The following is a 22,408-nucleotide window of genomic DNA, read 5'->3' on the forward strand; positions in this document are numbered from 1 at the left end:
TCCTAGGATGCGTAGATTACGGGGTACGAACGGTAGGCACGGGCACTACCTGCCAACTCGTTGATCTTACTATGAGTACGTGGATAATGTATGGTAAGAGTACCTTGATTAATTAGGTGCCTACCAAATGGGGATATAAATCAGGCCGACACCAAAAGACTCCCACACCCATAAAATCTTGAAACTGGAAATGAAGTATGAAGGGGGGCTGTGAAGAATTGAGTTGCAAGTGTTCCATCCTATCCAAAGTAATGCATCCCATTGTGTGGATGGAAACAAGGTGGAAGATGATAGGTTGAACCGAAACAATTTCTTTTTTTTTTTTTTTTGCGATGGTTCGCTCAATTCGGGTGTCCGGCTAATCTGTTTTGTCTTGTTTTGTCTTGTGCAAATGATAACCTACAAGGCCGGAGAAAACAAACAAGATAAATAAAAGCACTAACCCCAAAATCGCAGCCGTTTATGTTTTTTTTTTTTTGTGGTTCGTAAATCACATGCTCGTGCGGAATGTTGTCGATGATGCTGGTAGATGGGATGGATCATCTATGAGGTCAACCACATCCACCCAAATCCACCAAGATTTCCACACCTCCTGCCAAGGTTTCCCGATTGGGCTGGGTTGGCGTTGACTCGCAGAGATAGAATGTTTCGGCCATAGCTTCCATGTTTTCTTGTTCTTTTGCTCTGATGTTCATCTTTTTTGTTCGTCCCAAGAAAATATTAAGGCTCAATTAAGTTCTTGCCCCTGGGAACCGAATCAAACAATACTAGCTGTGTAGTAGTAGTAGTACGTAGGCTATGTAGTAAAAAAATACCTGATTATTTCCCTATGTGCCTAGGTACCTACCTACCTATGTAGGTAGGTTCCTATCTACGTAAGGGGACATCACCAATCTCATTTACCTTCTGCTCCACCCGTTGTACAAATGCGCAGCTGCCCGATACTGCCCCCATTTCCTCCAAAAATAAAACCTCAAGGCAGAAACATAAATCTAGCCTAGCTAACTAAGTTAAGTTCTTGTCAAGCCTGTCTAACAAAGTCGCTTAATCACCTTCTATCACTGGTAGGTTACAACCCGAACAACCCCCATTCCCGTGGAATTCGTCAGCAAAAAGGCAAAACGGGCCCCAGATTTCCCGGGGCAGTGCTCGTTCCTTTTGGTTTTCCATGGGGGGCCGGAGCCACGAATCAAAGGGAAAGCGAACCCAGCAATAAACAAGCCCAAGTCCCGAGGTCCCGAAAGGTGATGGATTTGAATGAGCAGTAATTACCACCGTTGATCTTTGCGTCTCACACTAGCGACCACTCTTTTATTTTTATTATTATTATTTTTTTCAGGGGACCGTACCCTTTTGACCTACCCGCCTTGCCGGAAAACAAGGGGAAAACCTCTCTTCTTCCATCTGTGATCGGATTTGATTTCGAGATAAAGGCGGCTCTCGTCAGCTTCCAGGGTGTTGCATCAGCCAAGGGTAGGCGCCTTGGTAGTACTATCGTTACTGTTGATTGGCCAATCACCCGAGAAGGAGATACCCTTCTAAGCACGAACCAGCGAGTTCTGGTGTACTAAGGGAGAAAAAAAAAAGGGTATGTAGGTACCGTGCCTTGCGGTAGATATCCATCCATCCGTCTATCCCTTGTCGTGCTATTTATTTATTGATTTATTTTTTACTAAAATACTTTTTGATTCCCCAGCTTTCTTTCCGAACATTGACTTGGTTGACTGGCTTTGTCCCACTCGATTCGCGTCTTTCAACCTTTTTTTCTTCTTCTTCTATTGATTTATAATTTGAGCGGTGCTCGGTGCTTGAGGACCTAGCGTCGGATATATCTAAACGGCGTTAATACACCTCGCCATATTAGTCACTATTTTACCACTTCCGGAGATTCCGAAATAGTGCTACATACATAAATAATTCTGCATCGTGCCCAAGTTTGTAAGTCCCCCGACTATTTGCTTACCTTAACTACTTGTCCTATCTATCCTATTCAACGACACAGCGTCCACCACTAACAAGAAGAAATATCTTCAGCCATTTCACAATATACTGAGTCAAGAATTTTACCTCAGTGGCTCCAAATGCTCGTCATGGAGCCACAACTGGCCTCGGGTCCTGTATATAGAGGCCCAGGCCAGGTCTTTCAACAATCACCAATGCAGACATTAGGCTCGGATCGATCGGGTAGCAGAACGGACACCTCGGAGGAGGAGGAGGAGGACGATGGTACTCTTAGTGAGGGCGAGACTGCCCAGAGCCTCTTTCAGCCGGCCATCAGTCCCATCGCCACACGCCTGGCCTGGCCCGGGACTCCTGCTGCTGAGAAGGCAGCTGCTATGTGGGATTTTATGGATGGGCCCACCGACAACATTGCCGACAGCCTCTCGTCAAATCCGTCTGTTGAACCGAGCCATAGAGGTACTGTTGCGGCAAGGCCAGGAACATCGGCTACCATGTTGGATACCAATGTTAACCGAGCATCCTCGGCTACAAGGCCGCATAAACCGGCATCTGTCCCCACAATAGCACCGCAACACCAACCTCAAATGCCGGAGCCATCAGGGTTTAGGAAGCTTTCCGGTTCCGGCACCACCCCCGGGTTCTCGAGTCGCAAGCGGGCAAGCACCGTCGGCGGCGATGCCCTAAAGAAATTGTCAAAGGCGATACCTTCGATATCCATGCCCTCCAACTTCCTACCCAGCCTACCAACCCCTTCGTTCTTCTCATCCTCATCCTCATCAAATAAACGCGACAGTTCTCTGTCTCCGACCCGGAATGGACCGGTCACAAAATCGGGGCAGGTCACGACAGACCACGGCTTCGAGGAAAGCTCCCGTTCCAAGGAAGAGTCCATACACATACGTTATCCACGTGGACCAAAGTCTCTGCGTCCCTCGGGGCCACCTGGACAGGCTTATACGTTGCGAAGGTCGACATCTATGGAGTCGACATTATACAATCCCATGTCGAGGGTCTCTTCTTATGGTGACGACAAACGATTCCTGGACGTGAGGAAAATGACAAACTCAAGATTCAAGGCTATCATGGATAGCTTCGATCGACCAACCTTCAAGATGCCGCAGCTCCCCAGCATGACATCTCCGTTCAAAAGCAGTAGTTTTACAGAATCTTCTATAGGCTCCGGACCCAGATCGCCAGGGAAACAACCTCGCAACAGCACGATTAGCCCCAAGGACGGAATAGCAATACTCGATGCTGTACTTGAATCACTCATCGGCGACGTTGTGGTTCTGGGAGGATACAGAGGATCGATACTTCGCTCCGCAACCTCACCACATCAACAATTATGGGTTCCCGTAAAGGTCGGTCTCAACATGCGCAAGGTAAATCTTGAAGTTGGACTGGACCCTCAGGATGAGGAAACAATGGAGGAACACATCATCCCATCCAGCATGCTTCAGAACATCGGGCCCATTGACATTTCGCGCCGGCTACTGAAGCGAATGCGTGAAAGCCGAAACGCGAAAGCGGGAACCCTCAGAGTCCACGAGTTTGCCTACGACTGGAGGCTTAGTCCTGCTCGATCTTCGGCACGCCTACTCAAATTTCTTGAGGGTTTAAAATGTAATAGTATGCGAGACAAACCAAGCGGAGCTCTTGTTATTGCTCACAGCCTGGGCGGCCTCATAACCCGTCACGCTGTAAACCAACGACCGGATCTCTTTTCTGGTGTCGTTTACGCCGGCGTTCCGCAGCGCTGCATCAATATCATCGGCCCGCTGCGCAACGGCGATGCGGTCCTGCTCAACCAGAAGCTCCTCACGGCGCAAGTCAACTTCTCCTTCCGAACTAGCTTTGTCTTCCTACCAGAGGATGGCGTTTGTTTTGTCTCCAAGGACGGCACCCAAGAGTTCAAGTTTGACTTTTACGACCCAGAAAACTGGGTAAAGTACAGGCTGTGCCCCGCCGTCGCGCCGCCCCTCAAACCGACGCTGCCCGTCAGCAAACTCGACTCGGCCCTCTATTCGCTGCGCGAGATGTCCACCACTATATCGACTTTTGACCTCCGCGGAAGGAGCGGCAGCGACGACCGAGGTCGCAAGGCTCCCACACTCGCCAACGGGGGCGTCCTAGGCCCGCCTCCTATGCCATCAGAGGACTCTGGACCGCACCAAACGAACGGCGACGGCAGCCGCACAAGCTCGCCGGGATCTAGCCAGGGACATCAGGAAGACCAGCACTACTCCCGAGCCTACAAATACCTGGCACGGACGCTGGCAGAGACGAAGCAGTTCCGGGCCGAGACGCAGCACCGGCCCGAGCTGAGCGACTCCAACGCATACCCACCGCTGGCCGTCATCTACGGCAAGGACACGCCCACGGTCCACGCAGTGCGCGTGTCGTCACTCGACGCCATTGCTAGCCCCGACGAGGTTTACAACGATCTGGTGTTTCGATCTGGCGACGGTGTCGTGCTGGCGCGCGAGGCCATGTTGCCGCCGGGCTATGACGTCGTCAGCGGCGGGAGGATCAGCACCGAAAAGGGCCACATCAGTATACTCGGCGACTTTGCCGGCGTGGCCAAGGCCATCGAAGCGGTTTTGAGGGGGCGGAGTAAGGGAATTGGGAAAGGCGTTGGGGCTATGGATTCATGAAACCTTTTTTTGCCTTTTTTTTCTTTTTCTTTTTTTTGTGTTCGGTTATCATATGGGTGCATGGGGTAAGGCGTTAAAGTTGCATGATTGGATATCAACAAAACAAAACAATGATTTTTTTTTTTTTAAAAAAAATCAACTTTTACAACAATATTTCACGTGCTTCATATTTTTAACAAGGCCTTTTTTTGTTACTATGACGTTTTTTATCAAGAGATGGATGCTCAGCTGAACCGCCAAACTACGCTAAAGAAATGCTTTGTGATCCTGCCCATAAACTCGACATATGCCCCTCCCAACATGCTCATGTACCTCAAATTTTCCTCCCACGTCAAAAAGAAAAAAAAAACAGAAAAACGGAAAGAGATCAAAACCCTTAGCTGGAGCAGCGCCCTGCTACTCTCTAACCCCTCCCTCAAATGTTACCATGTCCTTCACCGGTCTCGCCGGCCAAATGGCCTCATTTGCGAGGCTTGGTGATGTTGAAAAACTCCGTCAACCCCTTGACCACAACGTCGACATTCATGTTTACGAGCGGCATCTTGTCGTAGGTGCCCTCCTTCATGATGGCCACGAGGGCCAGGCAGTTGTCGACCTCGCGCAGCATGACGGGCTTCTCGTCGTCGGCCAGCACGATGCAGCTTTCGTTCCAGTTGCAGGCGACCTGGTCCTCGAGCTTCTGGCCGCCCTGGTCGGCCTCGAGCTTGGCCACATAGTCAGCGGGCCGCCTCCATGAGCCATAGACCTCGATTACGTCGACGACGACATCGATGTAGTCGGAGCATATTTCGTACGATGCCATATCGGCGGGGGCGTTGTCGGTGGCGATGTAGATCTTGGAGAGTATGTCGAACAGGTACGCCTTTTCGAACCGACAGGTGCGGCAGAGCGACGTGAGCATGGCCTCGAGCTGACCGAGCCGTGGAACCAGCTTCTGGATGACCTTGCTGAAGGCCTCAAAGATGCTGTGGTTGTAGATGGACGTCAAGTGGAACCTAACCGGGGCATTCTCAAAACCTTGGTCCGACAGCTCGTCCTGGATTCGAATCGTGATGTCGCGCTCGATGTCGAGCCGGTAGTCGTCCGAGAGGCCGTCAACCTTGTGGATGAAGACCTCGATGTTGATATTTGGATAATGACGCTGGAGATTTATGATTGTTTGGTTCAGCCGCGATACGGCCTCCATGTAGTCGTCTTGTGCGTCGATGACCCAGATGAGAGCTCCTATCTCTCCAAAGATGGCATCCATATCGAAATTTGGACTGTCAAAGTAATCGATCTGTCCGGGAAAATCCCATACTTGGAAGTCCATGAAAGATCTGAATCAACAAAGATGGTCAGCACTCCAGAGGACCGCATATTTTCTGCACACTGTCGGACATCGTAACATGACATGAAAAGTAATATCGTACGCCATGGAATCTTTCTGAATTCGTGCTGTTGATTCAAGAAACAACGTCTCATTTGGCGGCAGCTTGTGAAACACTACACTTGATATAGATGACTTGCCACTCCTAGTTCAGGCGTTAGCGATTAGCCACAGTGAGACGTTGCGAGGCCTCAAACCAACGGCGTGAGGTGGTTGAGTATCTAGGATACTTACCTGCGTTGGCCCATTAGGAGCAACCTGGGTTTGCCCTTGGAGGAAGCATCGATCAGACTGTCAGGCAGCTTTGTACTGCTGCCCTCTCTCTTCTGAAGTCGTTGTCGGTTCTGTTCATAAATACGTTCAAGATTTAGCTTTGCTGGAGTCATCACCCTCATAGTCCCGGATCGTTTCAATAAGGGAGATCGAATCAAAGCGGACTCAGATTCCACCAAAGACATGATGAAGGCGGAGGGGGTTGTAAAAAATATGTGACAGTGGGTATCAGAAGGATCTAGTCTAGAGTGACCGGCCGGCAGGTCTATGATGTGAGGAAATATGACATAGGGGCGAGTAGAGCACCAGGGCTGCGCGTATGTGGCATGAAGATAGGGGTTTATAATACAGGCTCGCCAACAAGGGAGGTATTGTCTTGAGGATCAATATTACAACACAATCGCACAAGGCCCTTTAGTAACCAAGGGGCGAGTACAGGGAGACTACGCGTTCATAACGCGACCATGGCGAGCCGAACTGTACGAGCTTCGGCCAAGGGAAAGCTGGCCTGGGCGGTGACAGTTTTGCAAATATGGCAGACAGTAGCGTCCTCCTGAGTAGAAATGAAGAACCTCAGGTAGTTACAGAAGCTTCTCGTGATAGTTGCGCTGACTGAGTGCTCACCGACCAAACCCCGGGCAGAAGGCGCCGAGGGTGGCGGCGACACATGTGATCAGGACCTGATATTTCGCAACTAGCGAATACTGGTGCTCTGTGAATTGCTGCAATGAAAAAGTGTTCAATCTGTTGCGAATATGAGTGTAATGATGATGAGGTCGGCATACGCGTCACTTGTCGTGGCCGAGGCTTCGAGACACAAGAGCACGAGGCGGGACGAGATAGGCTGAGGGTTAAAGGGGGGATTTTCGCACTGAGAAAAAAAAAAAAAAGAGTGTCCAACAAAAGAGCAAACGAAGGGAGACAAGGCAAGAGGGATTGATTGATTATTATCTTTCATCAGCCATCTTACAGTGGTGGGTAGTACAGGCGGCAAGACCGGGAGTGGCTCAGCAGGAGCGGGCGCCACGGGCCGCCGCTTCTGGCAAGCATCGTGAGTCAACCCAAAGTGTGGCATCTCTTTTATTCGCTGCTAGCATGGATTTCTTTTCTGGCAGCTTCTGCGCTCAAGCGGATAAAAGAGCAAAGACACCCGGCATACGTCACACCCATGTCCGGCCTGGTGTCTTTTTATTTCTTTTGGTTGGTTGGGAAAGGGGCTCGGGAAATTTTACAAGAAAAGACCAAAGGGAAGTATAAAGTAGAAAGACAATAGTAATAATACCAAAGAAGTGAAAGACATATAGGAAGGGATGAAGAGAGAGGTTAAAGCAAAATAAATCAACAGATAACACTGAGGCTCCACAGTGCCCGCTAGCACCAAAACTCTGGGACGGTCAAGATTAAAATTATAAAATAAAATAAAATAAAAACATGAGAAAAGAAAGGGCTGCAGGATTGAAAAGTAGGGAGAGAGGCGAGGTGACATTGGGCTTGAGCGGTGTTGGGTTGCAACAAAAAATGTGATCAACAACACTAAATGGATCTGTGACTTAATGCAAGCTGGAGGTTGCACGACCTTGTTGTTCCAGCATTGTATAGTAGTGCAGCCGTTGGACCGGTGAAGAATAACAGACAAACGACATGACAAAAAAGTCTCAAAAAAAGAAGAAAAAACTATTATAATTGGAGGGCACCAAAATAGACAAGGGCGAGGGAGGGCAGGTGTAGTATAATTGGACCAGCAAAAGTGAAACTCACCTCCATCTTTGAGAGCCCAACAGACAGGTTAATCTCCTAGGGCAGACCAGGGCAGCCCACCCAATAAGTTAAGGGGGACTGTTTTTGTGATATGCTTCCTTTAAAAGCCTTGTCTCCCCCCTTGGGCAGCTACGATAAATGTCGGTACCTTAAAAGCCACTCCACAACAACAAACAAGCACCCAGGTCAGGGCCGGGTCAAGGCTTGCTTGAAACGAGGGTCAGAGCAGGGCTGAGTTGGCGGCCCGGGCTGGCTGTCTCGTTTGTAAAGTTGTACTCCTTTTCTTTCACCGGGAGGCACGTCCGTCATGCAACAAAAACAAATGGACAGAAATGAAGGGGTCGATGTAAAAATAGAAGAAAAAAAGGGCAGAAAAAAAATAGAAGAATAAAATAGAATAAAAAAAAATTCAAGTCAAAGTGCCCCCGAAATGAACAAGATGACGTGGGCCACGAGTGTTCAAGTCAGCCGCCGACACGTCGCAGCCTTGTGATCACGGTCGTGTCGGACAGACAGGGCAGCGTAGGCGGATCAGGGTCTCGTCCGAGCACCGTTCTCAGTCCCCAAGTTCAACTTGATAAAAACCAAGACAACAATATAAAAAAGAAAGGTATTTAAAATCGAAATGACAAGTCGACGGGCGGGTCGGTGCGACTTTGGGGGGTGAAAAGAGAGTGCAGCTTTGCTCGGGAGGTCGGCTAAGGCTGTTTGGCTCCGTCCTCCCAAAGAGCGGGAAGGCTAGCTAGCTTCTTAGAACTGACTCGACGGCAAGGACGATGAGGATGATGCTTTTTTTTTTCTTTTCTTTTCTTTTCTTTTCTCGCAGGCCAAAAAAAATGGCTTTGAGTAGTGACCGAACCGTTGGGGGTACACAAAAGATGAATAAACAAAAACAACAACAAAAAGCAGGCTAGCCAGTCGGGATTATTCGAAACAGGTGTTGGATTTGTCGGTGGGGGATCTAGAGCGTTGAAACGACCTTCAAGGTGAACGAGCGTGCGGTTGGTAAAAAAAAAAAAAAGGATTCTGTATCTGAGCGACAAATAAGGCAAAACAAATAAATCTGCGTTAAAGCTCAACGTGCTCTTCTCCGTTGCTTTGTGGTCGGCGGCGCGTTGTCTTTCTCGGGGGGGTTCTTCAATTGAATTTGATTTACATTTCCCAGCGTTTGGGACGGGGAGGAAAGATAATTGTGGGGAATGGTCCATTTTGACTTTGCTTCCACCAAACAGAGTGAAGCCCCAGTGCCACTCTCTGAGGTGGCCCATATTTCATTCACCTGGGGTCGGCTATGGGCAGGCATCATGAGGCAACGTCCATCTTTCTTGGCCATGCTTGTACCTGATGTAGGAACTGTTGATTCAACATTGCTAACCTCTTTTCTCAATACCTTTCTGCACCATTACACATCCTTTTTTGTTGTTATTCCGCAAGCGAACTTGTATTCATTTGGGTTGGGAAAGACCACTCGCACCAAGCGCAACATGGAAAGCAAACAACTCCGAGAGATACCGAGAATTAATGCTTCCACCACATCAAGGTGATATGTTTAACTATGCCTCCCTGTCTTCTTCTGATAGTTTTCATGACTTTCACTCAACTTCATTAATTCGTGAGACATGCGATGGATTATTACTTGATTGTCTAAGGTACGTGATGATAAAGAAAGTGATAGCGTTGATGACCCCAGAGACAGCACCAAGAAGAAAAGAAAAACAAAACGCCCAACAACCCGGAGACAGACTTGTGACATGTCTTCTGCCTGGGAAACAATGTACGATTCCTGCAGTTTTCTGTAATGGAAATCATGACGAGGCCAACCACAAAAATCTTTGTGTGGCCTCCAGCATTAATATTCTGATGAGAAACAGACAAAGGAAATGCGAGCCGCACAGTGGAGGTCTCCCTATGCGATCGTCTAGATGAATTAAAAGGAAGGAGATATTGGTTTGCCTGTCGAGGCGTGTGTATATGTGCTTTTTGTTTGGCTGACGAGAAAGGGAAGGAAGAGAAGGCGGAGGAAAAAGAAAAAAAAAAAAAGAAACGCTTTACAGCGGTATCGGTGGTCGGTTAGTATCCTCCTTGGGCCATCCAAAGATGCTCGCGACGAAGCTCTTTCGCCTTCTCGTCTTCCTCACCGGCATTGGGTCGTTTAGTCCCGGGCCAGGCCTGTCACGACCGACTTCGTGATTGTAGCCGGGCTCGAGCGGCGGTGACGGCAGCGGCGGGACTGCTGGCCTGTGATCCGACGCGCTCGTGGGCGGTGTGAGTTCTCGGGAGCCGCTTCTGTTGTGATCCTTGAAGTTGCTGAAAGATTTCTGCTCATTATAAAATGTTCTCGGTTAGTTACATTTACAACAAGGGTCTGGCGCGGGTGGTGACAAAAAAGGACGTAGGCAGGGGAAGACGAAAGGAAGGGAAAAGAAATATAACAAAGAAAAAAAAAGAAACAAGAAAGGCTCACGCTTACTCTGACGCTCAGTCGATTCTTGAGCTTCACACTTCTCCTCTTTGCAAGGCCATTGCCCTCATCGTCGTCGATAAGGTCGATACCCGCCTCCCTAGCCAGCTCGGTGATCTCTGAGCCGATCGTCCGTCCGCTGACGGCGACGTTGTCTTCTGGCATGGGAACGAATCTGACGATGCCACGCGATGAGGGCACGCCCAGGACCTCATCCATGTGCATTTGAATCATGACAGCGTTGCGCTTGTTGGTCGTAGGGCGCATCTGCGAAGGCAGGGCGAATATTGTCAAGCTGTACGCCGGCTCAAAGGTCCCGCCATACATCATACACGCCCCGTGCTGCACCGACACCACGATGCTCGACACTGGCCGCTGGTAGCGCAGCGAAAGATTGTATGACAGCTCGGTTATAAAGGTGAACTCATCGCTGAGCTGTTTTCATGGAGTTTGTTTTACCGTCAGCAAAATATTACCAAATCATGTATCCTCATGAGTGAACAAGACTAGGTTGCTGGGAAACTTACAATGACATTTGTCTTGACCTCAGCCATGACGATAGCTTCGCTCCGGATCCTCTCTGTCATGGCAGTCGCCGCCTTGGCACCACTCTTCTCCCCCTTTGAGGCAGCAAAGGTGTCTTCGAAAAAGGTACTCCGCCTCTTGGAGGCCTGTACGTCAAGCTGGGACATTCTCGAGCGCGCGTTCTGTTTCCTATCTCCGGGCGGGCCGCGCTCAATTTCCCGCATGGCAGAGTTGTCGCCGTTTGACTCGAGGCTCTGCCTGTCCGACATCTTGTGATGTTGTCGGTGTGTCTGTATGGGAGACTTGTTGTTGTTATGTTGCTGCTGAATCAGGTCTGATTTTCGGTGCGCAAACGAAAGACGTTGCAGAGAACTCCGAGCCAGTAGTTGCAGCCTGCTGCGTGGGGGAGGCTTGTCCTTTTTACCACCGTCTTCGGCGACCAAAGGTTGCGGTTGCGACTGCGGCTGCTCCTCCTTCCCGGCGTTGCTCTGGTCAGCACCAACAGGGTTTGGCCGAGAAGCCATAGCTTTTTTTTTCGCCTGAATTTGTTGGTGCGGGCCAGAGAGACAGAAAGACGTGCCACACCCCCCCTCTTTTTCCCTCTCTCGCCCTAGAGTAAGGCGCCGCGTGTTGTGTCGATGCCACTCTCCATGAGCCGGCGTGAACTGGGGTGAGACAGCCAAGGATGCGACCGGCGCGAGTTCCGTGCGTAGGTTAGCTCCAAAGTGAAAATGGGAGAAAGAAAAGAAGAAAAAAAAACGATCGTGTAGTCTCAAAAAGCCCATAAAAAAAGTGTAAGGGACATTTTATTTGCCTCTACTCGAGGTAAAGCGCCCGGCTGCTGAAGGGGGCGTCTAACGGCAATGAGGTGACCCGAGCGTTAGTTCGCCTGCGCGCGTGATTCAACGCAAGGGGCCCCGTCGATGGTTTGCTGTCAGGTACAGGTTCGTCTGTGGTGAGAGGTTGCGATTAGAGAATTAATCTTTGAGCCTAGGTTTCTAGCCCGGTTAAAACCAAGATTGAAGGCGGAGATGAGCTAATAGTGATAGAATAGATAGGTGAAATGACGGAGACGAGCCTTTTGGTGCAAATCTAGGCAGTAACAGCGGAACCGAATAGGTAAGATGGGAAATATAGATCCATGGATAAGGTAGCTAGGTAGGTATCTGAGGTAGATAACGCGGTGAGATCTTTCGGATGCCTACCTACCTTACCTACCTTTAGGATACCTTATGTATCGTACGAGCGTTGCTTGTTTTCAAACTTGCTCCTTGCTGAGACAAACAAACGGGGAGGAACGGACAAGCTAAACAAACCAAGTGGATTATGATACAAATTGCCATGCGCCAAATCAATCACTTTACTGTACGAAATGAAATTCGCTTCCCCGGACGCCAGCCAAGCGTACCTCCTGTATTCAAGACGCCGTGAAGGCGGGGGGCCAAATTCCGGGGCACACTCCCGGGACATGGCAGTGCAAACAAGAGACAAGACACAAAGAAGAAGAGGGCAAAAAAAAAAAGCCAAAACTGCATAACATTTATTGGCTGAACATTAAGCTTGCACTAGCCCAAGACGCGGGGCGTAAAAGTCTCCAGCTTGGGGCGGGTAGCTACATGTACTAATCCCGTTAGCCCTCAATTTCACGAATGCCTGAGAAATGGCCAACATTTGCCTCCGTAATTAAGTTTCCCCTTCCTCCTGGATATAACTTATAGCAGCGGGGACAGAAAAACAGGGCAAAATGAGAAAGAACGGGCCGATCGATTACTGAGCGCCTGAGAGTATACATACGGTAATACCTTGAAAGGGATCTGCAAAAGCTCGAGGGTACCGGTGCCCAGCTAGCTTATACTCAAAACAAATTTCAGGGAAGGTGAACGAACAAGAAGCAGGTGAATTGCGAAACTTCGGGAATATCCTAGCCCTTTGAAAATCATGCTCCTGAGCCTTGGGTAATATAACGACCAGAGACCCTGCCCGAGAAAAGAAAAGAAAAGAAAAAAGAAAACTGTCCATATTAGTGACCAGGCGAGCGCAGCCGAACCCGAGTTTGTGTAAAAGATAAACAACCATTCGATACACCATCCATCATTGAGGCAAATTTACGTTTAAGCCGCACGACACTTGTCGTGCGCCTTTCTGGCCCATAAATTTATTCATTTTCTTCATCCTCTTCTTGTTGTTCACGCACCCTCCTCCCTCACAGAGCCCACACGTGTGCTGGGGCTGGGTGTGTCCCTAGCATATGTATAAGCACTTGCATACTTCTCCAGCTTGGCCTGGTATGCAGCAACGGCGAGGACGGCAACCTCGACGGGGATGAGGAGGATGGTCAGGTAGAGACCAGCCCAGCTCTCCTTGCACAGAGTGCCAAAGTGGGGGTTCTGGACCATTGACAGCGTCTTCCAGCGGCAGGTCCAGCTCAGGAGGGTGTCCTCGCTGTCCGAGGCATTGACAGCGTAGAAAAATATCATGGCGATCAGGGCTGCGACGAGGCCCACGAATGGCACGGCAAGTGACTGCGACGTGTGTATCATGGATCGATTGCGAACCTGTAATGTGATGAAAAGAAAAGAAGAAAAACACGGTTGTTAGTGTGATGTCATGTGTTGCGTAATGTCAAATCGGCTTGGCAGGGCGCCGCTTTGGAGTCCGAGAACATACGATCACGATTCGGCTGCAAAGTACCGAGACAGCATTGGCCACCACAACAAAAGCGGCGCCAACCACCAATGCCACGGTTGGGCGGAGGTTGAAGTTCTGGGGCCACAAAGGTAGCAGCTGTTCATATCCTGGTGGCACGCTGGTAGCGTTGTAGACTTGTAGGGTATCGGCCGAGACGCCCAGGATGGAAATACCCATGATCAGGGCCAGGATGGTGAGACCAGTCCGCACGTTATCAAGCGTCTTGATGGTGCGAACCTTGCCCTTGAGGTGGTGGTCTTGGGTGTCGATTTCGAACTGCGAGGCTGACGCCTTCTCCTTGACTTGGGTGGCCATGATGAATGAGTGTAGGGGAAAAGATTGTGAGTATCAAGGTTATGTAGGATAAGGTGTATATGTGTGTGTGTGTGTGTGTGTGTGTGTGTATGTGTAGGTCTGGTGTAATGGCGTAAAAGAAGATGACCGGCTCTCCTGCGTATAGAAATCGATCGGCTTTGAATGAAAGAAACCCAAACAGAGGAAAAGAAAACAATAAATAGATAGAGATGAGATTGGTAGATGCACTAGCAACTATCATCAGGCCAAAAGGTGGGAAGCACTCGTATAAATAAATATCTTTGTGCCCCGGGTGCCATCGTCCACTTGGACGAATAATATCATAAGCAGACCCTCCCAAATACCGGATACTATTTCCATGCATTCAAGGAGCGGCCACCACATTCGACGTGTTTTTTTTTTTTTTTTTTTTTTTTTTGGCGCGCGGGACTAAAAATGGTTCATCTTTTCCCCCCCTCCCCAGATGTTGTTGTGCACGTCAGATTCCCACCCACCCAACCGGCAATCTTTTGATTTGACGGGCGGCAGACCAGTACAGAAACCCTTGCCCGGGCGCTTGTATTATGCGAAGGGGTGGACACTGCAAGCCCCGAAATAGTCCAAGAGGTGACATTGGCGCAATCCAGGGCGGCAAAGGATGTGCCTGCAGCTGCCGCTTCAGACCAATCGCCGTCGTGGCCGCGCTTCAGGGCCGCCCTCCTTTTTTATCGCCAGCGCTTCCTGCTGGCCAATCAAGACGATGCTGCAGCAGACGTGCATATTTTAATACAACCCACCCCAAGATGCTAAATTAAGGCGAGCGCGAAAGGAACCGCCGGCCTGAATGTGTGCCCTCAATCGCACTCAACTGTATGTGCATAGTATTTTGATTCCTGTGAAAAAAATGCCAATAGTAAGTACTGTTTGATGTCTGGCAAAAGTTAACCTTTTATTTGATGCTGGAATACAGAAAAGTCACGTGATACTCTCGATTGCACCTCAGCCACGTGAATGCATACTGATCCAACTGTCCATGCTACCATGGTGTCTGCAATAATACCTAACCAAAAACTTACACAGAAAGTCAACTCTTAGAAAATAAGCAAATATTGACCCAGCCAGAAAAATCCTCAGCATCACATACTGTTGGCCAAGGCACAATCATGGTGCTACTCATCAGACGCAGAGATAGCAGCCGTGTCTGCCCAAGAAAAGCCATGCTTGCTACACGCTAAAATGACAAAACGGCGCCTCCAAGGGCCAGGATCATTTCTAGACTAGGGCTCCTGTTCCAATCCACCAGTCCAATCGGGATCAGCAACATGCTGATCTTGCTATGACCGGCCCGATATTGAGATGAAAGTTATTGACAGAACCAGCCTTGATTGAACCGGTAGTTAGTATGTTGTAGTTTTTAGGGTCTGAGCACGTAAAAGCCCCTTCCAAGAATATACAATAGCGACGGCGAGCCCGAGACGTGCAAAACAATGGGCTGAAACCAGGCAAGGAATATCATTTGCATTTCGGGTAAAAATAAAATTGAAAAAAAGATTGATTTTTTTTTTTTTTTCATTCATGTCCAGATATCTTCTCGTAAAAATGTCCTAAAAAGTCGCTCCTATTTTCGTTACCACCAACTGTGATCACAAAAGCAAATCGTCATAACTGGTCATTTCAAAAAGCCGTGCTGCCCCTTCCAAACTCCAAGACAGCGTTGGTATGTAAAAGGCTTGAAGCCGAAAGAGAAAAGAATAGAAAGCAAAAAAAGTATGAGCGAGGTTGAAAACCCCGTCCACTGAAAGAAAAGAAGAGATGGAATCCGGAAAATAACCACCAGCCTGAGAGCAACGGTTGATATTTTCCTGATCACGGTACTCACTCGCGCAAAGTCACAAACTTGCGCGTGAACCAAGTGAGCGCCCCCACCCCGGAGGTAAGCAAAGTTCAAGGTTCAAGAAGAATATCTGGTACGTGAAAAACAACCCCAGAGATCGCACCGAGGCGAGAAAGAAGTGAAAAATAAGACCTATCCGCTGCCTGCGGATATGCCAGTCATCATCAGGATGACATTGACATGGAAAGAAGATCCAGGGGGGATCAACAAAGCATGAAGAGTAAGGATAAAATTCAAGAAAAAAGTAAATTGCAGAACAAAACAAAGCAAAAATAATCTGCGCCATCCGTTCCATGCGCCTCATCCTTTGTAGGCTCCCAAAGAATCAACTTTCCCAGTGTCGTCTATGTCCGATTTATTCTCCAAGCCGCCGAGCTAAAAAGGGTTATGTATCAAGAAGCGAAATAAAAACAAAAATTCCAGAACGTGCTGTTGGGTTGGGTATACGCATGTCGCTCTCTAAGTCTATCTCCGGCGGGGGTGGAAGTGTTCCTTGTTGCTCCGGTGGTGAAGCATGTGGTTGTGCAAGTGTCTCTTGTTGTGGCTGTTGACGTCCACCGACTTCTTCTGAAGAGCGGTGGTGTCCTTGGCAAATACGGTGAGCGCCCAATCGCCACCACACTTGTCTGCCTCGTCGCCCTGACAGGCCATGCTGCAGTCAGTGTCTGCGATCTTCTCCGCAGTGCCCTCAAACTCGTTACCGCAGTAGCACTCGCCAGCATACTGGGTACCGGCGATGTTGAAACCCTTGCTGACGCAGTAGTCAACACATTTGCTGTTTGTCATCGCGCCCAAAGTCGGGCGCTGGTCGCCGCGCAGGACCCTATCACGTGTATCGCGGTAGCAGCCCGCGGCGACCCAGCCAGCGGCGTTTTGATTTGCCTGAGGACTTCCCGTCGCCGACGGGCTTCCCTCGTACACCGTCTTTGTCACCCACTTTGTTGTTGTTTCCCACACCGTTACCTGAGTGGATTTTCCGGCAGCGTCAGTAGTCTGTATCACTTTGGGGGTGACCACCTCCTTCGGCGGCTCCTCGGCGGGTGGCGACGTCACTTGTGGCGCCGGAACCTCCTGGGCAGGAGCCTTTTGCTGGGCCGTGGGAGCCGGCTTCGGCTGTTCGGTACTCGAAGACGAAGCCGGCTTCGGCTTCTCCTGGTAGTCTGGAAGGGGACTGTCGTTACCAGTGGACTTGGGGGCGGTGATTCCCCAGCCAAAGAGACCATTGTCGCCAGGAAGCTGCTTGAGTTTTCCTAGGATCTCTTCCTTAACGGGCTTATCATCATCGATCTTGCACTTCTGCTTGTTCTCCTGAGCACCGGGGCATGTTTTGAGACCAGCGTGCTGGGCGTTGCAGCCGTCAATCATCTGCTGGAGGATCTTCTCATCCCAACCCGCAATGAAGTCGCCGTGCAGAGAGAATCCAGTGCGGTCACCATTAGACAGCACAAAGGGTTGTTTCCCAGAATTGGGCGTCCAGCGGTTGCGGAACTTCTTCGTGTCCCAGTAGACTTCAAGGAAGAGCTGTGGGACGTGAATAGTACCCTTAGGACAGTTTTCCCTCCAGGTCGTGAAGTCCATGATGGGCCACTTCATGTTCTCTTTCCAGTTGGTCAAGCCCTTGCTCTGTGAGGAGTAAAGTAAAAGGGTTAGCTGTCGATGCTCAAGTGCAACATTTTACAAAATCAGACATAATCTTACCGGATCGTAGCAGGATGGGAAGTGGAGATCGGCACGAAGAGGAGAGTTGGAGCCGTCGCAATCGGCGAAAGGGAAGCCAACACCCTTCTCAAGGTTGTTCGGGTCCGGGCCAATGAAACCAGCTTTGCTTCCATCGGAATCCTGCGGCCAGGCGTACCGGGAAGAGGCTATGGACTGTTGCGAGCGTGGGCAACTGAACGAGGCAGGCTGAGGCTCGACGCCGTTTTCGACATACCAGCCCACTTTGCCCTTGTTCTTGGGGGCCTCCCGCAGCGAAGCGTCGCCAGAAACCATCTAAAATCAAGTTAGTCATATTTTCCCAATAAGAGATTGTTTTGCAACGACTTCAGTATGAAATGATCTAATTTTACCTGGAGACCCAGCGGGAAGGCCTTGATCTGGTCATCGGTAGGTCTGAAGTGGTAGTATGCCTTCATGTAAAAGACATCAACGGGCTCGTAGTGTCCGGCCGCCTCGTCATGGAAATAGACCTTTGGCATCCAGTATGCGCTCATATCACCCTTGACGTCTGCCGATGTGCACTTTGCCTTAGACAGGGACTCGCCAGTCGAGTTCATGTTGAAGTTGTTCGGCCCGCTTATGCTGTGCACATGCATAGAAGGCACGCCAGGGTTGACGATGGGGTCGACACGACTTTCAAGCATGACAGGAATGTCACCAAACATGACATGACTCCAGGTAAGCTCCGACTTCGCAATGGCTCCAGTGGCCATCATGGCGGCCATGGCCGACAAGTAGGTCGAAGACCTCATGGCGGCGGTTGAGGGTAGTAGTTCTCTTGGGGTGTTGTTTGTTGATCAGATTCTCCGTATGCAGTCCTTAAAAGATGGAATTTCTGCTGATTTGTGCGCTGTCGAACGAGCTCGGGAAAAAGTCGTAGTGGTTCCGATATGGGTGTGGAAACAAACTGGTGTATGAGCCGAAAGAATCACTTTAAAAGGATTGTGTCATAAAGAATTTGATTGAATGTAGATGTGTGTAATGCACAAGTGCCGTGAATGGTATACTCTGATGAGTAAAATGTCGGTAGTAGAAGCAGAACGGTAGTCAGTATAGCTTGATGCTAAACCGCGTTTAACGTGAATGCGCCGTTCTTGAAGTTTACTGCGCGACCTTGCTGCCAGCAAAATGAAGGGAACAGAACAAAGGTTCTTTGAAAACTTGTTTTGACGAAGGATAGTGAAGCGTGATCAAATCTTTGATCGCAAGCGGCAGCGTAGGCCAAATGAACGTGGGTGGATGACAGAACAAAAAAAAAAAAAAGGAAAAAAAGGAAAAGAGAAAAGAGGAGGCGCGAGGGGGAACAAAGGCAGGATAAGGGCTAGCGTTGTAGAACACCAGTATGTTGAGAGTGGAAAACAGAACTTTTCCTCGTGCCGGAAGGGGCAAAAGAAAAGCGGGCGTGTGCGTTAATAACAAGGGGTCAACAGGTACGGTACTGTACAGAAAGGTGAAAGCAAAGACCAGATCCAGCCCAGCCATGACACTGGTTGGGCTTGGCCAGCCAGGCACACACACCTAGACACATTTTCACCACACCACCACAGCCGTCACCTCTCCGCCATGATGGTGGTGTCGTGCCGCCGCCGCCTATCACTATTTTCTGCAATGGGGCTGTTATGGGTCATGGCGACAAGGGTGTCAAGGCTGTGAGTGCTTCTCCATAAGGCAGCGCATCGAAGTTCAGCCGGTCGCCAGGCCGGCCCCCCTGGTACCTTGCAGTAGCCCCACATTTGACCGACAACTGAACCAACGGCGTCCAGTACCCCACCAGTGCCGCTCGGTGCCGTCGCCTGTTTTTGGAATTTTCGTTAACCTTCCAGCCGAGATGGAGTAAGCTGGCTGCCTGGGTTTTCGCTTCGGCAGAACAGAAGCAGAGGTAATTTTTAGATATTTGCATCTTTGCCGTAAGGCTATGTATGCATGTGCTTTGCAGGTCCGGCGAATAGTTAGAGGTCGGCACAACTTCGATCGAAAAAGAAACAAACCATCCGATCAGTTTGTTCAGGAACAAGTGCGGAGATTAAAAAAATAATATTCCAAGCCACTCCTTCCGACCCATGAGGTCCGTCCAGATTAGACCCCATGGAATCCATACTGTACAGTATGCAAGCAGACCCTAGTTCTCGACCTAGAACTAGTCTGGTCCCAACGCTTCGTCTGTTAATCGCTCACTGGTGGCAGCGGAGACATCCGCCAAGCCGCATCTTATACTGTACAGTAGAGCACAAACCCCCGCGGTGAGCAAAACCCAAAAGAAAAGAAATGGAAACACAAAAACAAGTATAGAAAAAAAAAAATCCGTATTCCGAAGATTCCGTCCACGTGGGAGAACACAATTGGCTTCATAGACCCAGTCCTTGATTTTTCACGCATTCCAATGAGGAGTCGCCCTGCAGATTAAATTATCGCAAATGGTGTTGTACCTGCAGCATGCAAGCGAGCAGGCAAGGGAGCCACGAATAGCATCCATCCATCCTATCATCTGCAAGGACGCAGCCAAGTGAATCCAATGGACATTTGGCGCTGAGCACTGGCCCCCAACCCCTTTACTTCTCTGGCCCCTGGTATTTTTATGTATATTGCAGTCTCTTTTATTTTTGTGTTTTTTTGTTTCTTGTGCAGGTGGTTTTCAGCTCCACGAGCACCTATATCGTCGTCCAATCCGCTGGACGAAAAGAATTTCAAGAAACCTTTCCGAGTTATTGATGATGACGCTGCTGTTGCATTTACAGTACACACGACGGAAAGCAGGCGGTGTGAAATTCTTTCCCTTGTTTGGTGTCAAGGCGTTCGGCGCCGAGTGAAGCACGCCTGTTTGTTAGCTGTGTAAATTGGCTGAGTCTCAAAACATCATTTGGTGCCTAGGGCGGGCAGGCAACCCGGGAATTCGGTATAAACAAATCATCCGCGAATTACTGTTGACAGGTTGAAAACAACACATTGCACCGCCAATGTAAGCTGACAACTCAGGAGGTACCTATTATATCGCCCGCCACTTTGATTTCAATGTAAGGTCGGCAAACCCCAACGGTGCGTTTAAACTTTACTTTGCATGACAAACACAAGCCAGGCAAAGCTGGTAAGACGGGGGGTTTATTTGGAGGGATGATAGAGATTTTCGCGCGGGGAAAGGCAAAGCATGTCCGGATGGGGCGGGGCCAATAACCTTGCGAAGGTGGCGGTACTGTACGCTGCGACCCGTCAGCTCAGCAGCAACTTCGCCCTGCCAATAGTGCCTGGCAAAGATGCTGACTCCTCACGGATTCTGTGGTCTAATTCCAAGTATCTCGTCAGCATCTTCTCGTAACCCCCCATTTTCCCATTTTGTTTCTTAATTTACTGAACCATGGCAGGCGCGTGCCGATCTCACTCGTGAGTGTGTGTGTGTGTGTGTGTGTGTGTGTGTGGACCAATCTCCTGCACGAGTGAATAAGAATTAGAAAAGCAAGCCAAAAGTACCTTTTCCGGTCCTTTCATTCCTCAGTGGCACTCGAAACGCGCTAAGCAAGGGTGAGGAGAAAGCGGGTTTTCTGCGGTAGTATTCGTAGTATTTGCCAGCCTTCTCTTTTTTGCAGACCCACAAGACCCAGTAGCAAAAGCGAGGGATTTTAATTGAGTTTTCATTATCAACTTTTTTTTACTCCTTCGTCACTGAAGCTGCCAAGACGGCAAAAAATCACAGTGGCTTGGATTGTTAATATTTTCCCCTCTCCCTTTACAAGTTGACCCATATATACAGCCTCAACTATTTCGTATATGTATATATCATTTTACTGTATGACTCGAACTTTTCCCTCTCATGATCTACTTTTCCTGCTGAAGGGAGCGACACGAGGTGATTGATAAGCGGTTCTTTGTTATTGATCCTTCCAACCCATGCGCCTGCTGCTGAACCCGGCTGGCACTTGGGGCTCCGTGCCGATGGAGGGCTGAATTTGATTCTTTTGTTCCAAACCGTTCAAAAGGAAAGATGTGAAAACAAGAAGTAAATGCCATGTCATGTGCTTTGCATGTGCTAACGAGGAGTGAAAGAAAGGAAGAAAAAGTCAATCGTCGCGCGCGTCTACAATATACCTACATACAAGTGAAACATTTTTAAGGGTTGTTTTAGCGCGATATATTCCAAATGCGGATAGGTCTTTTTTCCCCTGCGACGGAAGGGAGAAGGAGAAATAAAAAATCAGACAAAATCAGCAAGTCACCAAGGGATCAGACGAACCATCACAACCACTGGTCTAAAAGATCGGCGCAAATGTGGGGACGGCCTCAAAACCTGGTGACTAGAGCTCATCACATCTCAATCTTACTTCGTACCTCTCTTCTACCCCTTGCTCAGGGTAGGTAAGCAAAGCAAGGTAACCTACCCACCAAGCCAGCCAAGATAATTTTTCAAGAATCTTGGCTATTACTTGGTATTACGGCAATGTCGCCGCCCCTTTATTCTCCATCCTTCTTTCCTAATCCCGCATTGCAAAGACTCTCTCAATTTGGGCGGATTAGCCAATCAAGGCGTCAACTCAATAATAATTTTTTATAAAAAAAAAAAAAAAAAAAAAAAAAAAGCACAAGATTGAATGTCTCAAAAGCAGTAGGTAGGTAGCCGCCGCCGCCGCCATCAGCCCGTGACAACGCGACGTGTGTACTGGTACGGGTATACCCTGCTGTGCTCGCTCGCATCACACAAATCTTTTATGGTCGGGACGCACAAAGCAGACCAAATTTTTGACCTGTGAATACGCTACCCTCGACTTTCAGCTTGTCCTAAGACGTGACACACAACTCCTTCGTGTGATGTGCAGCTGCGATGT

At 49.2% G+C, this 22,408-nt stretch overlaps 8 protein-coding genes across 8 annotated transcripts; 3 read left to right on the plus strand and 5 right to left on the minus strand.

The window, feature by feature from the left end:
• Positions 1–1,507: 1,507 nt before the first annotated feature.
• Positions 1,508–1,876, plus strand: PgNI_03188 (uncharacterized protein; the record flags this gene model as incomplete). Its single annotated transcript, XM_031123243.1, has 2 exons — positions 1,508–1,588; positions 1,697–1,876. Coding segments are annotated over 2 exons (174 nt in total), but the record flags the coding sequence as incomplete, so codon positions are not given.
• Positions 1,877–2,090: 214 nt separating this feature from the next.
• PgNI_03189 (uncharacterized protein) lies at positions 2,091–4,616 on the plus strand (the record flags this gene model as incomplete). Its single annotated transcript, XM_031123244.1, has 1 exon — positions 2,091–4,616. One exon carries the CDS (start codon positions 2,091–2,093, stop codon positions 4,614–4,616), a length of 2,526 nt encoding a protein of 841 aa, XP_030985028.1.
• A 460-nt stretch (positions 4,617–5,076) lies between these two features.
• PgNI_03190 (uncharacterized protein) lies at positions 5,077–6,443 on the minus strand (the record flags this gene model as incomplete). Its single annotated transcript, XM_031123245.1, has 3 exons — positions 5,077–5,935; positions 6,029–6,130; positions 6,220–6,443. 3 exons carry the CDS (start codon positions 6,441–6,443, stop codon positions 5,077–5,079), a joined length of 1,185 nt encoding a protein of 394 aa, XP_030983780.1.
• A 554-nt stretch (positions 6,444–6,997) lies between these two features.
• On the minus strand, positions 6,998–7,333 carry PgNI_03191 (uncharacterized protein; the record flags this gene model as incomplete). The annotated part of the gene is made up of 2 exons (XM_031123246.1): positions 6,998–7,102; positions 7,229–7,333. 2 exons carry the CDS (start codon positions 7,331–7,333, stop codon positions 6,998–7,000), a joined length of 210 nt encoding a protein of 69 aa, XP_030983781.1.
• On the plus strand, positions 7,231–7,670 carry PgNI_03192 (uncharacterized protein; the record flags this gene model as incomplete). The annotated part of the gene is made up of 2 exons (XM_031123247.1): positions 7,231–7,309; positions 7,624–7,670. Coding segments are annotated over 2 exons (126 nt in total), but the record flags the coding sequence as incomplete, so codon positions are not given.
• A 2,394-nt stretch (positions 7,671–10,064) lies between these two features.
• Positions 10,065–11,526, minus strand: PgNI_03193 (uncharacterized protein; the record flags this gene model as incomplete). The annotated part of the gene is made up of 3 exons (XM_031123248.1): positions 10,065–10,334; positions 10,487–10,912; positions 11,005–11,526. 3 exons carry the CDS (start codon positions 11,524–11,526, stop codon positions 10,065–10,067), a joined length of 1,218 nt encoding a protein of 405 aa, XP_030983783.1.
• A 750-nt stretch (positions 11,527–12,276) lies between these two features.
• Positions 12,277–14,152, minus strand: PgNI_03194 (uncharacterized protein). The gene is made up of 2 exons (XM_031123249.1): positions 13,670–14,152; positions 12,277–13,557 (listed from the first exon to the last, which is right to left on the minus strand). The coding sequence occupies exons 1-2, from the start codon at positions 14,003–14,005 to the stop codon at positions 13,189–13,191; spliced, it is 705 nt and encodes a 234-aa protein (XP_030983784.1). The 5' UTR covers positions 14,006–14,152; the 3' UTR covers positions 12,277–13,188.
• Positions 14,153–15,518: 1,366 nt separating this feature from the next.
• PgNI_03195 (uncharacterized protein) lies at positions 15,519–19,064 on the minus strand. The gene is made up of 3 exons (XM_031123250.1): positions 17,948–19,064; positions 17,577–17,870; positions 15,519–17,501 (listed from the first exon to the last, which is right to left on the minus strand). The coding sequence occupies exons 1-3, from the start codon at positions 18,347–18,349 to the stop codon at positions 16,344–16,346; spliced, it is 1,854 nt and encodes a 617-aa protein (XP_030983785.1). The 5' UTR covers positions 18,350–19,064; the 3' UTR covers positions 15,519–16,343.
• Between the last annotated feature and the right edge of the window lie 3,344 nt (positions 19,065–22,408).

Source organism: Pyricularia grisea (genome assembly GCF_004355905.1).
Source record: "Pyricularia grisea strain NI907 chromosome Unknown Pyricularia_grisea_NI907_Scaffold_2, whole genome shotgun sequence".
In the NCBI taxonomy this organism is placed as follows: Eukaryota; Fungi; Ascomycota; class Sordariomycetes; order Magnaporthales; family Pyriculariaceae; genus Pyricularia; species Pyricularia grisea.

Coding starts and splice junctions, on each gene's coding strand:
- PgNI_03195 (XM_031123250.1), bottom strand. CDS start 18,349: ATGAGGTCTTCGACCTACTTGTCGGCCATGGCCGCCATGATGGCCACT. Junction 17,871..17,947: donor CCTTCCCGCTGGGTCTCCAG/GTAAAATTAGAT, acceptor ACTTGATTTTAG/ATGGTTTCTGGCGACGCTTC. Junction 17,502..17,576: donor TCCCATCCTGCTACGATCCG/GTAAGATTATGT, acceptor TACTCCTCACAG/AGCAAGGGCTTGACCAACTG.
- PgNI_03194 (XM_031123249.1), bottom strand. CDS start 14,005: ATGGCCACCCAAGTCAAGGAGAAGGCGTCAGCCTCGCAGTTCGAAATC. Junction 13,558..13,669: donor TTTGCAGCCGAATCGTGATC/GTATGTTCTCGG, acceptor ATCACATTACAG/GTTCGCAATCGATCCATGAT.